Source organism: Eleginops maclovinus, chromosome 9 (genome assembly GCF_036324505.1).
Source record: "Eleginops maclovinus isolate JMC-PN-2008 ecotype Puerto Natales chromosome 9, JC_Emac_rtc_rv5, whole genome shotgun sequence".
Taxonomy (NCBI): domain Eukaryota; kingdom Metazoa; phylum Chordata; class Actinopteri; order Perciformes; family Eleginopidae; genus Eleginops; species Eleginops maclovinus.
In genome coordinates this window covers 12,779,451-12,791,734 of record NC_086357.1, presented here as the reverse complement: position 1 = coordinate 12,791,734, position 12,284 = coordinate 12,779,451, and the positions used below count along the sequence as shown (strand labels likewise).

Below are 12,284 nucleotides of genomic sequence, written 5' to 3'. Positions count from 1 at the left end.
TAAAGTAAATAGCATAAGGTTAGTTGAGGTGGCTTTAAGTGACAGGTTGGTGGTGTCTCAGACCGAAAGCCGCTTGATGTCTGCTCTTCTGCATCAACCTGGCCGGTACCAACTTCTTTGATCATTTCTATTAGCACAGAGTTGACGGTGGTGTCAGCACCAAGATGGTGACTGTCAGAGTTGCCCACTTGTTAGAAAGGCTCAAGACTTTCTGTCAGTGCTGCTTTATTTGGACAGTAAAACATACTTAAGGTTGAATTATTTACTAAAACGCGAGTAATCAATGCTTCATCTCAACACATGGTTATTGTCTGCTTGTTATACATACAGTGAATGCTCACATGGCCAGGGCTGGCTCACACACTTTAAAATGTGTTATTATTTAGCTGCTCCAGCGGTCACTAAGCAGTAAGGTTTATGAGAACGCAATAGATGATGCCTGGACCACACATGATAGATTGATTGTTATACCTAGTGCCTTATTGATTTCTGTGGATGGTTGATTGTCCACTGCAGCCCAAGGTGCCCTGTCAGAGAACAGCCATATCACAAACTTTCCCTAACTCATCGTAAACAATCCTATGAACACTGCTGTTAACACTGCTGCTACTGCTTACTTAACCTTTCATAATCTTCCCCTCCACACCTGAATCCAGCTGCGGTTCTGAAGAATGGCAATATAGTCACACCTTATTCAAACACCTCACCTTATTTAATTATTCCCTCAAAACTGAGGGAATAAGTAGCTCTGGTAAGCAATTTTATACTATCTGCATGACAAGTCAAGCTGTGCAAACGTACACGACACAGCATTTACACCGTTTCGAGACATCAGTATTACCAGTCATGATGTGTCTCAGTATGCAGCCTTTGTTACGTCTAGTTTTCTCCAATTTCTCTAATATTAAGTATTTGATTAGAAGAATAAATACAATACGCAAGGACACACTGAGAGAACGATGCAGGAAGTTACAAACAGCAATTATAGAGCATTGACAGTTCACTCAGCACTTGAAACGTACTGCTTTGTGTCTTAATTGAAGTATCAGTGTCCATCAAACAACCAATCTCAAACTAGCCTATACTGAGATGGATGTGGCATTTTCTGCTAGTAGATCATGGTTTGTTCCATAAGTAATGGGTAGGATTAGTTTCAGAAGAGACCACTAAAATTGTGTCAGCTGTTGACATCTTTGAATATAAATCAACAAAGAGGTTTGCCTATATTGTTGAATCTACAGGAAGAATATACAACAAACAAACAAAACTTGAATGTTCAATTATTAATAAGAGCAGTTCAACCAAAAGCAACTATGTAATTAGCAATAAATATACTATGGAATAGCTTCAGCCAAACAATTCTTTAATTGGCAATTTAGCTTTATTATAAATAAAAACATTGGGTTTTCAGTGCCATATTGCTGCTGGATAAAAGATTTCGATTTTATTTACATTACATTTATACATTTGTTCTTAATAATATTTGATGTCTTGCATGCCTTCCAACATTATTCCCCCATGTTTCCCTTATTATATCCTACATAACCCCTCCCAGGCTTACTATTTAACCCTGGAAGATTAAACAGGCAATTTCTGCATGAAACTAAGAAGCTTTGCAGCAGATTATTATAGTCTTTGCTGCACATTTTGGTGTGTCATTTTGGGAAAAAAATAATTAGATCAGATTTAGAGAAATGTAACAAATTATTTCTTCATCTGGTGTATAACAAGAGAATAAGGTAAAACGTATTTCCATATAATGAACACAGCTTTTCCAATAGCACAGTTTAGAATTGCAGGCATTAGGGCTGTGCAGTATATACGCATGTACTATGATTTTAGGTTGTCAGAGGAAGAGCAACACAACACAACACTGCCACTGTCAGGATAAGAAGAGTCACTACAATGATCGTTGACGTGAAATTGTAACGTTTTCTCGTTTCCCCCCCCAGAATAGACAGTCAGCACTGTCAGTTTCAGAAGGAGCCTCCCACCAAGAGATAGTTGATCTGCTGAAGACCCACGCTGAGACCCGGGCCTCTGAGCCCTCGTATACCGCAGACCTCCTCTAAGTCAAGCCTACACTGTTTACGTCTCCAAACCACAAAGGCCTCCTGACCCCCAAACCTTCAATTTAAAAGACCCTCTGCCCCCCAACCAAGATAGTAAAGGTTGAATTGAAGATGGTAACACCATACAATAGAATGACCAGTGGAAAAAAACCTCTGTTTACTGTGGAACTACATTTAAACCTCTGAGACTGGAGTGTCCAGCAATGGGCAGACATATTTTTCTTCCACATCTCTGCCAAAATGCCCTGTGGGTCTTTATGGATATGCTGCATATCCACTCAGTGGATGGACAACAAACGGGCCCGGTTGAATAGATGTTAAGCCGCTGCCATGGAGACAAGTGTGATTGACACAGGAAGACGGGGAGAATATGAAGTGGGAGCAGGGATGAACGGACTGGCAAGCGATATTCTGAAAAACTTGCTGCTTCTTATCATCAACTAGCTCATCAAGCTAAATACTATAAGCACATGATCTACCTTTCAAATATATTATATATGACATTATTTCTATTTTTTTTCCTTCATGAAATTGACATCATTCTTTTCATAATTGGACATGAGCCATTATGAGAACATAGTATACGTAGAATGTTATTCTCAACAGATTATAAATCATAAACAAACACAGAAACTGTATTTTCTACTGCACTTTTTTATTGGTATTGTCTGTGTACAGTTAATAGTCCTCAATATTATTATTGGTGTCCACAAGAAAGTATATACATCTCCAAAAGTGTGAATTATAACATCTGTATAATAGTATATAACTCATGGTGAAATGTCCTATCATTCAGTGGATATTTAACAATATTAATGTATTGTTTTTGCCATAGTATTGATGTTTTTTCACATACAGGACATGGGTGTTCGTCATCTGTGAATTTTTGAAATACAAATGGTTTAGATGGAGATGAAATGACACAAAAGAAATGATCTTTTTTCATAACAACAATATAACCAGATTCAAGAAAGACAAAAGTCTTTTAATGTGAAGATTGCTCTGTTTTGAAGGTGCTGCATGCCCATACACAGTTACTCCCCCTACTGGCTGTCTTAAAGTACTAAACAACAGTATGTTGTAATACTGTCTGTTCCCATGACCGATATCTCTTCGTCCCTCAGTACAAATATAATATACGTCTTGTTCGCCTGCTCGTCTAAAATCAAATATTGTATGCAACTGCTACAAAATGCACAATGAATGTCAGGCTGGCTGTGATACATTCCAAGAAAACAATGTAGCAAGTCTAACTATACCGGCATGGACCATGGGACTAACAGAGAAACCGGCTGTCAGTTCAGACATAGGAATGAGTCTGAATATTTTTTACCATGCGCGACTAAAGACACTTAAACTCTTAAAGTAAATCTTAATTACAAAAGATCTGCCTGTCTTCAAATTACTCACACTGGTTCATTTTGTTCTTAAGCAATGTGTTGTTAAAGGCTTGCAGTCCCAAAAGAAGCAATATGTATGAAATACTATTTTTTAAATCAGAATAGGGGAGTGACTTCAGTCTAGCCTTAATCAGAAGATCATTTTACATTTTAGAAATAAGATGTGTTCCAGGTTGTGTTTTCTTTTTGTTCTGTTCTCCACCAATCTCCACCCATTTTTCTAAAGTATCTTAAAAAAACAGCCGTACTGGTCCGAGAAAATGTTTACAACCTAACAGTTCCCCTTCAGTGACCCCTACAGGAAACCCCTGAAGAGGCACATTACCATATATCATTGTGTTTAGGAGCACTTTCGTAAAGTGAGGGAACTCCAACAGACACTGGATAATGCACCAATTTCCATAATATTAGTGGTATTGTTTTATTTAGCCCTCCCTGTCTGTTACATGCATGAATCTTTCATACTCAATACCCCAAGTTTGTAACAGACATAGTGTCCAAGACAAGAAAACCCTGATGCCATCATCTGGGTTACAAAATTAGATTTTTAGAATCCCACCAGATAACTGTTGTTTCTGTTTGCCTGGGGTTTGCTGGGGTTACTTAAGGTGGAATTTAAAGGGAAATACCACTCATATTAACAACTGCCAAATGGTCGATAACAGTCCAGTCTGCACTTACAGAACAGTCAGAAAATAAATCATATTCTACAGAAGCAAGATTGAGGTCCAATACTTGGATCACATCAAAAGACTCTTCAGTATCCGTGTCTTACTGACAACTCAAGCAGCTGGGCTCTTATTATTTTCAGAAAGATGGATTCAAATTACAATATTTCACTGATAATACATTTATATTACCATGAATACAGTATGTAGGGCTGACTTAACAACTTTCTTTCTGAGCTGCGGTGTGATCTGACCACTGTTACTGCACCAGTTCTATCTCTTTCCCAGAAATGTTATTGATATGGGTGCTAACATGGGACTAGGTATAATGATACATTGACATAAAGATAGATGTCTTACATGAAGAACATTGATTACATAGAAGTACATGGCAGAATTTACTCAGCCACAATGAGAATGTTGGAGCTTAGTGATCAGATCATCATTGGTTGAGTCACAAAGTAGCACAGATCTGCTCAAGAATGATGCTGCGTTTACACAGGATCAGAGAGAAATTATTTAAAATTAATTCAGCACATTAAGGGAAAGAAATTAGAGTCTGCGTAGTTTCCCTTCTGTCACACAGCTAAAGGATGATCCGATCTGTGCTGTGGGAAATATGTTATATCTGGTCTTCCGTGCCTGTGTATTAAGTCTTAAAACAAATCATGTCGTCCATATGTTTAATCCAGTGTGACCCAGATGTTATTTGGTTTCAGAACTGGCCCAACACCAAAGAAGTTAAATCAAATCTGTTTCACAGGGGGTTAAATATAAAATTTGTGTTTCTGTAAATGTATCCAAATACATGTACATACAGTATTGTGAAAAATATATAACAAGTGTTGTCTGACAGTTTGCTCTAAAAATGATAAAAGTATTTATTCCAAATGCTATATTTTTTACCATATATAGTATACTTATGTATGCATGGACAAATATTCCAGTGATACTGTTGGAGGGGAATTTGAATGATTGGAAATTATGCTGAGTGTTCCCTCATGATGTGATTATACAGCTTATCTTTGACTGGTTGGGTCGTATTTTACATGTGCGGTGTTGACAAGGTTGTGGACTGTGTCATGTGCCCTTTATTGCTACATTTTAAATTTGTGGGAAATTATAAAACAGATTAACACTGGCTAAAAGTTAATGGGCACAGTCTCCCTTGTTTGGGTAACCATCTAAAAATCTTAAGTCTATGTATATGACAGAGTCAAGATTTAAAAACCTGTACCTCTCTGTAAAGTTCCTTGTACAACGGGCTTATATGTTGCGAATCAGAGAACTACTCTGGAATAAATATGAAGAATAAAACGTGTTTCATGTTGTTCTTGGTTATTTCCAACAAAAAATAGCAGCAACTGAAAAGTTTAGATGTGTTTATTTACTTGAGTTTTGCCTTTATTTTCAGTTATGTAATCAGTTTGGATGTACAAAATATGCTTTACATGTACATTTCAGACAATCCAACTTAATATACATTATTTCATTATATCAGGGAACCTCAATGGCAGAAAAATATTACCAGGCAAAATATTGTGTAGAGATGGTAAGATCGGGTTGCATAACATTAATCATTTTCAGTTTAACAGAGAAAACCTTACCAAATAGTGCAGCTTTAACATCCCACACACCAAGAATTTGTGAGAATACTAAATTTGATAAATATTAAATAAATTAAATTGATGGATATGTCTTGATGTGTTTCATATCATTTCATGATTGCAGTGAGTGCAACTATATGATAATGCTTTATGATTAAAGTAGTTTTCTGAATTCAGTTATCCTTGTGAACATGGTGCTGTGACATTTTCTTATTTTTTAAAAAAACTTTTTAACTTTCGGGATTTATCTCAGCTCCAACACTCCAATATGACGTAATAAGAAACAGTGACCAGCAGATGGTGGTATTGCTTTGTGGTAAGAAAGAACTAACTGAGGGATTTTCAGGACTCCGACAATTGAAAATGGTCTCACGCCTTTCTGAAGGAGGATTGTTTCTCAGGCAGAAATGTATAAAACAACACTACATAAAGGCTCTTACTTTATCACTGGAGGAAGTAAAAACAATATCTACTATGTATACCTCACTATCTAAGTATGTAATAACAAGTAAAAGTCCAGAAGTCCTGGCAAAAATATGACATATCAAATATTAAAGTTGGCTACTTAAATGCAGAATGTATGTGTCAGTCAGTGCTACTAGAACATTGCACTCAAGTTTGAGTGCTTAAACTTTTAAGAAAGTTTACTGAAGCCTACACTTTTTACCCATCCTACTTACATAAAAATGCAAAAAGTATAGGGTCTATCAAAATAAACTCTGCAAATACTTGTATTAAAGACCATATTTATGCCATATTAAAAAAAGAATACCATGGTGAAGTTAGTTATGATATTCGACAGACCTATCGTTCCTCAAAGGGTAATTTTAGTGATGGACCCCCAGTGGTTTAGAGTTAGGGCTAGACATGACCTAACCGTCCTTTGACTTAAAGCAAATGTCAACAAATAATAACATCACCAGCACTAACCCTGTCCATGTCTGCAGTATTTTACACCCTGGTTCATAGGTCCAATGCCTCTGCTTCTTCATTATCAAAGTACAGTAGTCCACTGTGTCCCACCTCACGCTTCACTCCTAAAGGTGTTATAAATGTGTGAATAAATTAAGGAAGGTTTAATTGGTTCCTCAGTGAACACAGCAGTCACTTCTGGATTGTCCAATACAAACATATTAGCAGTGAGCAATTAGCCACCCAGAATGCATCTGTTCATAACAGCTTGGGTGTGTTTGATTTGGGTCACTTGGCATGCTGGTTAAGTGGTGCCATTAAATCAGTGATTCATTCAGGTAGATGCAATGTGTTTTTTTTACATGAATGATTGTTTTACAGCATTATAAAAGTTAAAGTTAAGTAAAAGTAAGAAAAAAAGTATAGCATTTGTTAAATTCAAGTTTCCTTCCCACTCTGCTTATATTTGAAAGTTGCTCCTATGAGAATATTTCATCCATTGGACACAAAACCTAAGTCAAAGCTTCAGTAAATATGAACTTAATGAAAGTAAGATGCAAGGCAACGCTGTTTTTAATTGAAATGGAATCAAGATAATCTAGATGCCACAAATGACAAATGTTTCTGAATGAACATGCAGTATGAACATGCTCTATAGGACTGACTTCTCTACTTTCAGCTTTGGTATCCAACATATTGGATAATTAAATAACCTTGATCATTATGCCATGTGAACAGCTTGATTTCCTTCGGGACTACGTCTGTTTGGAAACACCTTCTATCAATAAGCTTTATATCCTTCTTTCAAAGAATTTCCTTTGCGGTGGTAGTTGCCTGTGCATATTGAGGACTCAGTTTTACTGATTTTCATCTAATAATTACACTTGTAATCTTGCCCTGGGATTGCTTAATGACTATCATGGATTTGTCATATTTTAAAGTTGCACTACACTGTATTTCAATTTTAAACTGGGGCTACAGGTCATTTAAATGTTTATACTAAAGAATACTGTATCTTTGTGCTCTTGAGAGACTCAGTTTTGTAAGGAAATAAAGAGGCTTTACATTCAAATATTAACATTTAAATAATAATAGATAATAATATTAATCTATTAAGGACTCCCTGACATGACTGGACATTACTTAAAAGGTGCCATCTGTTAAGAGCAAATTAAGGTCTATTGAATGTGCAATTTATCATCAAAACTCATTTCTAGAGTCTTAAAATGTACTTATTTCTTTACATTTATTTATCATTCATGCCAAAGAGTGATCATGCCAGATCTAGCCATATGATACTAAAACCTGGACCTGCTACTGTTGACCAGGGATATTTCCCTTTCTATAACAAAGTAAGTACGTAAGGGATATTTCAAAGTAAAAGCATGTATATGGATTTTTTTTTATGGGTAGCAGCACACAAGGTTTATTGTTTTTTATCATAAACACACTACCCACTCTCATAATATTTTACAATGATCAAAAAACATCTATATTGGAATCATTTGATTGATTCAAGCAGACTGGAAAATTCATTCTTTCACAGGAAACAGATGGCCGTTAATCACAAACTGAGAGGAGGAGAGTGATTTGCTCGTAACTGAAGTGGATGATGTGTTTGTGCTGTTTTTGAGTTGTTCTGGCTGCAGTAATTACATAAACACACAATACACACTGGTGTGCTTGTACACGCAATAGATGTGGACACACAAACACACATACATAGTGAGGCAATTTTGTAATTCTCTTTGCACACTCTATTACCAAACACTGAGGTTGTAGAGGAAAGGATAATGAGTAGAAATTATGTTTTTTTCTCCACATCAACTACTGTTTGAAGCCATGGGAATGTAAAGATGAAGGCTTAATATTCGGTTTCCAAAATTTTTATCTATAGTATTTGTTGGTGTGAACACACCACCTTTCCCAGCAGGTAAACACTTAATTAAATGAATTACTCAAATATATGCAAAACTAACATCTGCAGCACAAATGGAAGAAATATTTGTTGTGTTGTTCTATTGTAATTACACCTTGCCCATGTTTACATCCCTATAGCTGGCTGCCTTTGTGTGCTGTGGAATAAGCCCATCACAGGGAGTGGAGTATGAGCCCATTACAGGCATCCACTCAATGTGGTGTATGAATGCCCTTAAAGTCAACTCACACTGGGCTCAGCCAATTACACTGATACAGTATTCATATTTGTGTGCCACACACATGCAAACACACTGGGAGAATAACTTCTCATTCAAAACGTGAATAACAGTAATCCCCTTCATCATACAAGCACTAAAGACACACACATGCACCTATAGAAGAAGGGCGAATGTATCGGGGTATTTATATAACACACACACATGCGTGCGCACACACACACACACACACACACACACACACACACACACACACACACACACACACACACACACACACACACACACACACACACACACACAGTGCTCCTAATCTGAATTGCAGATGTTTTTTGTGGCCTCCCTTTCTGCCAGCACCATGATGATCAGTTGTCCTCGTTAGCTTCGAGACTTTTAGCTGTAATTTTCTGGTAATGGCACTTAGCCCATCAATTCCTCCTCTGGTGTGTTCCTGTGCACGCACATACTCACTCTCACACACACACACACACACACACACACACACACACACACACACACACACACACACACACACACACACACACACACACACACACACACACACACACACGTAAAGAGACAAACACACATACTGGCATTCATCTATACCGACAGACACAAAATCCAGACGGGCACACACACAGCTGGACGTAAATCCATAATCAGACAAAGAGAAGCACACTAGGACAAACAGACACACAAACATAGACAGGCAAATATTAATAGCCACACACACAGCCATACAGAAAATTCATGCTGACAGACACAGACAGGCACACACACAAACGAACACACGTACACTGTGCCATATCCCTGCTTCTCCGTCTGCCCCCGTGGCTAATCTGTGCAACTTATTATCCAGGAGATAATAGGAACTGTCATGCATGAGGCAGACAAGGGAGGGAGGGAGGCAGAGAGGTATCTGTGTGTTCACTGCATTTTTAAACAGAAAGGGACTTTATTGCAATAACTTCATGAGGCCAGATGTGGCAAATTACCCAACTGGCTTTTTTTACAAAGTCGAAACATCATATCACTGCAAAAAGGTGCTACTGTGGGAAAGCGTTACAAGGGAGCAGCGAAAAGTGCTGATAGATGTTAAATGAAATGGACCAAGAGAGAGACAGAAGGTGAGATTGAAAACGGAGGAGGGAAAATGTAGGGAATGGGCTGATGCAAATGAAAATAACTGCAAATGGTGGAGGGAGTCTTAATTTGCTTTTAACAATCACTTTTTATTGCAATGGTTATGAAACACTTCAATTGTTAATCCTGTGAAACTGTTCCCACACAGGAGCGCCATAAACCTATATCTCCTATGCAAGGCTCTCAGAGGCATCACAAAAGCACCACAGAAGGTAATGAGAGAGAGGAAGGTGTAATGAGACGGGAAAGAGACGAGACAATAATGGAGAATGATTAAAAGGAATTACTACAGCAAACATAAGCAAAGCCTCTGCTTGATGTCAATATACAGAAAGTACTGTGCCCTGAAAACAAAATGGAGGATTAATGTTTCTTGGATGAAAGAGCCAAGCAGGTTGGCAGCCTGTTTCAGTGTGTTGCTGCACTCAAAGTTTTAATGGCAATAACATTAGTGCAGTGGGGGCCTCCAGCCAGCAGGGGCAACAGGGCATGACACAGTGTGAGGATAGCTTTGTTCAAATACTAATTAAATTCAATGCAAGTTTGTTAACAAGGAATAAGCATTTATATTGTCATTTGCACACTGAATAATCCTGATATTTAAGTGTGATGATGATGTACGCTGTATTGGCACAATGAATTACACACTTAAAGCTGAAAAACATCATTGATGTTAGTAAAACACTCAACACAGGAATGAAAGATGTTTGTTAAATTGATGGAATTTTTTTTAAACATTTTTGTCTGCATAATAACAGCTGCCTCTTTACACATCCAGCAGACATGAAGGAACAATAGAATTAATTTGAAGTCATGTTTCTGGCCCCATGACAAATGTGTAAGTTAAATATTCATTTAATTCTGATTTATTTCCAGCAATTCCTGATGGGAGCAGCTTGTTGGATGTTACTGTATATTCTCCACTACGTTCAGCTGCCATTCCCTAATTGTGTTGTTTAGGCCTTTTAAACTAAGCTTAAGGCTGTTGTGCGTGTGGGAAAGAGGCAACAAGGATGTCATTTTAATTGATACAACACCTTTATTATTACCAATATAAAGTAGACTAAAGTGATGTGAACTAGTTAAACACTTTTGAACTCTGAAGAAAAAAATGAAAGAACAACAAGCTTTCCTCTATGATGGAGGAGAGGTGCACATTTGTGTCAGCTGTGCTTATTTAAAAGTATTTATATAACTAGAGTTGCCGTGTCAGGCTCCTTAAATATTTTATTCATGATTAAGCGAGGGTTCAAATGAATACTTTCTGAATTCTCCCACCTGGATGCCCCTCTTACTCCAAATATTAACTGATAAAGTCCGACAGTCATCAGAGGAGAGGTAATGGTTTGAGGGAAAAGGTTGTGGAGTGTGGCTGAACTGCAATTGTGAAAATTGATTGCTGTAAGTGTCTTCCTCTTTCTGGTCATTGCCAGAATTGGACACAGCATAAAAGGATTGGGCTGAGTTAAACTGGCATTCCTGAAATAACGACCTCTGCAAAATTGGATGCAATGGTAGAAACTACCAATAGAGACCCACTTGTTTGATTTTGTACGATGCGACTTACGTACTTACTTTGTTATAGAAGACATTTGATATGAAAAGTACTCAGGGCAAACTGGCACATTTACTCAGGCGCTGGCCCACAGGGTCATATGTTTAAACACCATTACATGGCAGTTATCCGTTTAAATAGCTAAGACGCTAATGCTTTAGAAGGCTCAAACACCACCTAATACAAGGCCAGAAAGCTTTTGAAAGATTGCAGTATAGACAGTCAACCATCATCTAACTGAGATATATGGTTTCAAAGACAGGTGTTTGAAATCTGAGTTTTCAAGGCAACCAATTAACCTGAACATAGAAAGAAAGTCAATAGAAAGATCATTAACAGCCTCAACATTTCTGGTTCTGGGACATTAGGTTGGAGGTCTTTCTTGGCTATAACAGATCCCTGAATGTTTCTGATCGAGTTGATTACCCTGCAGAGAACTCTGATTGAAAACACCTGTCCTTTACTATACTTGTGAGAACTGTTGAATTTGGACTTTCTATCATTTTTATATTAACCCTCTAAGAACTGCTTGTAAACTTAATTGGATACAGTTTACTAAAGCAAGTTGTAATGGAAGAGGCAGATGCAGGATGACATTCAAAGAGAAGCATGAAGTGTAGCATTTAGCACCATAACCTTTTGATCCGGCACGACAACCTCACTTTTTATGAATCTTCAATGAAACCTTTGACTTCTGTTAAGCACGGGGAGATGACAGCGTAGGGCACTGGTTGAGTTGAATCTTCAATGAAGAGCAACACCAACCCT

At 37.5% G+C, this 12,284-nt stretch overlaps 1 protein-coding gene across 1 annotated transcript in view; it reads left to right on the top strand.

Moving 5' to 3' along the window:
• kank4 (KN motif and ankyrin repeat domains 4) overlaps nt 1–5,451 on the top strand; it is a 64,065-nt gene extending 58,614 nt beyond the window's left edge. Inside the window, exon 10 of the mRNA XM_063891780.1 lies at nt 1,953–5,451. Coding sequence (XP_063747850.1) covers nt 1,953–2,072 — 120 coding nt within the window. The 3' untranslated portion in view covers nt 2,073–5,451. The remainder of the gene's footprint in view (nt 1–1,952) is intronic.
• Nucleotides 5,452–12,284: the final 6,833 nt, after the last annotated feature.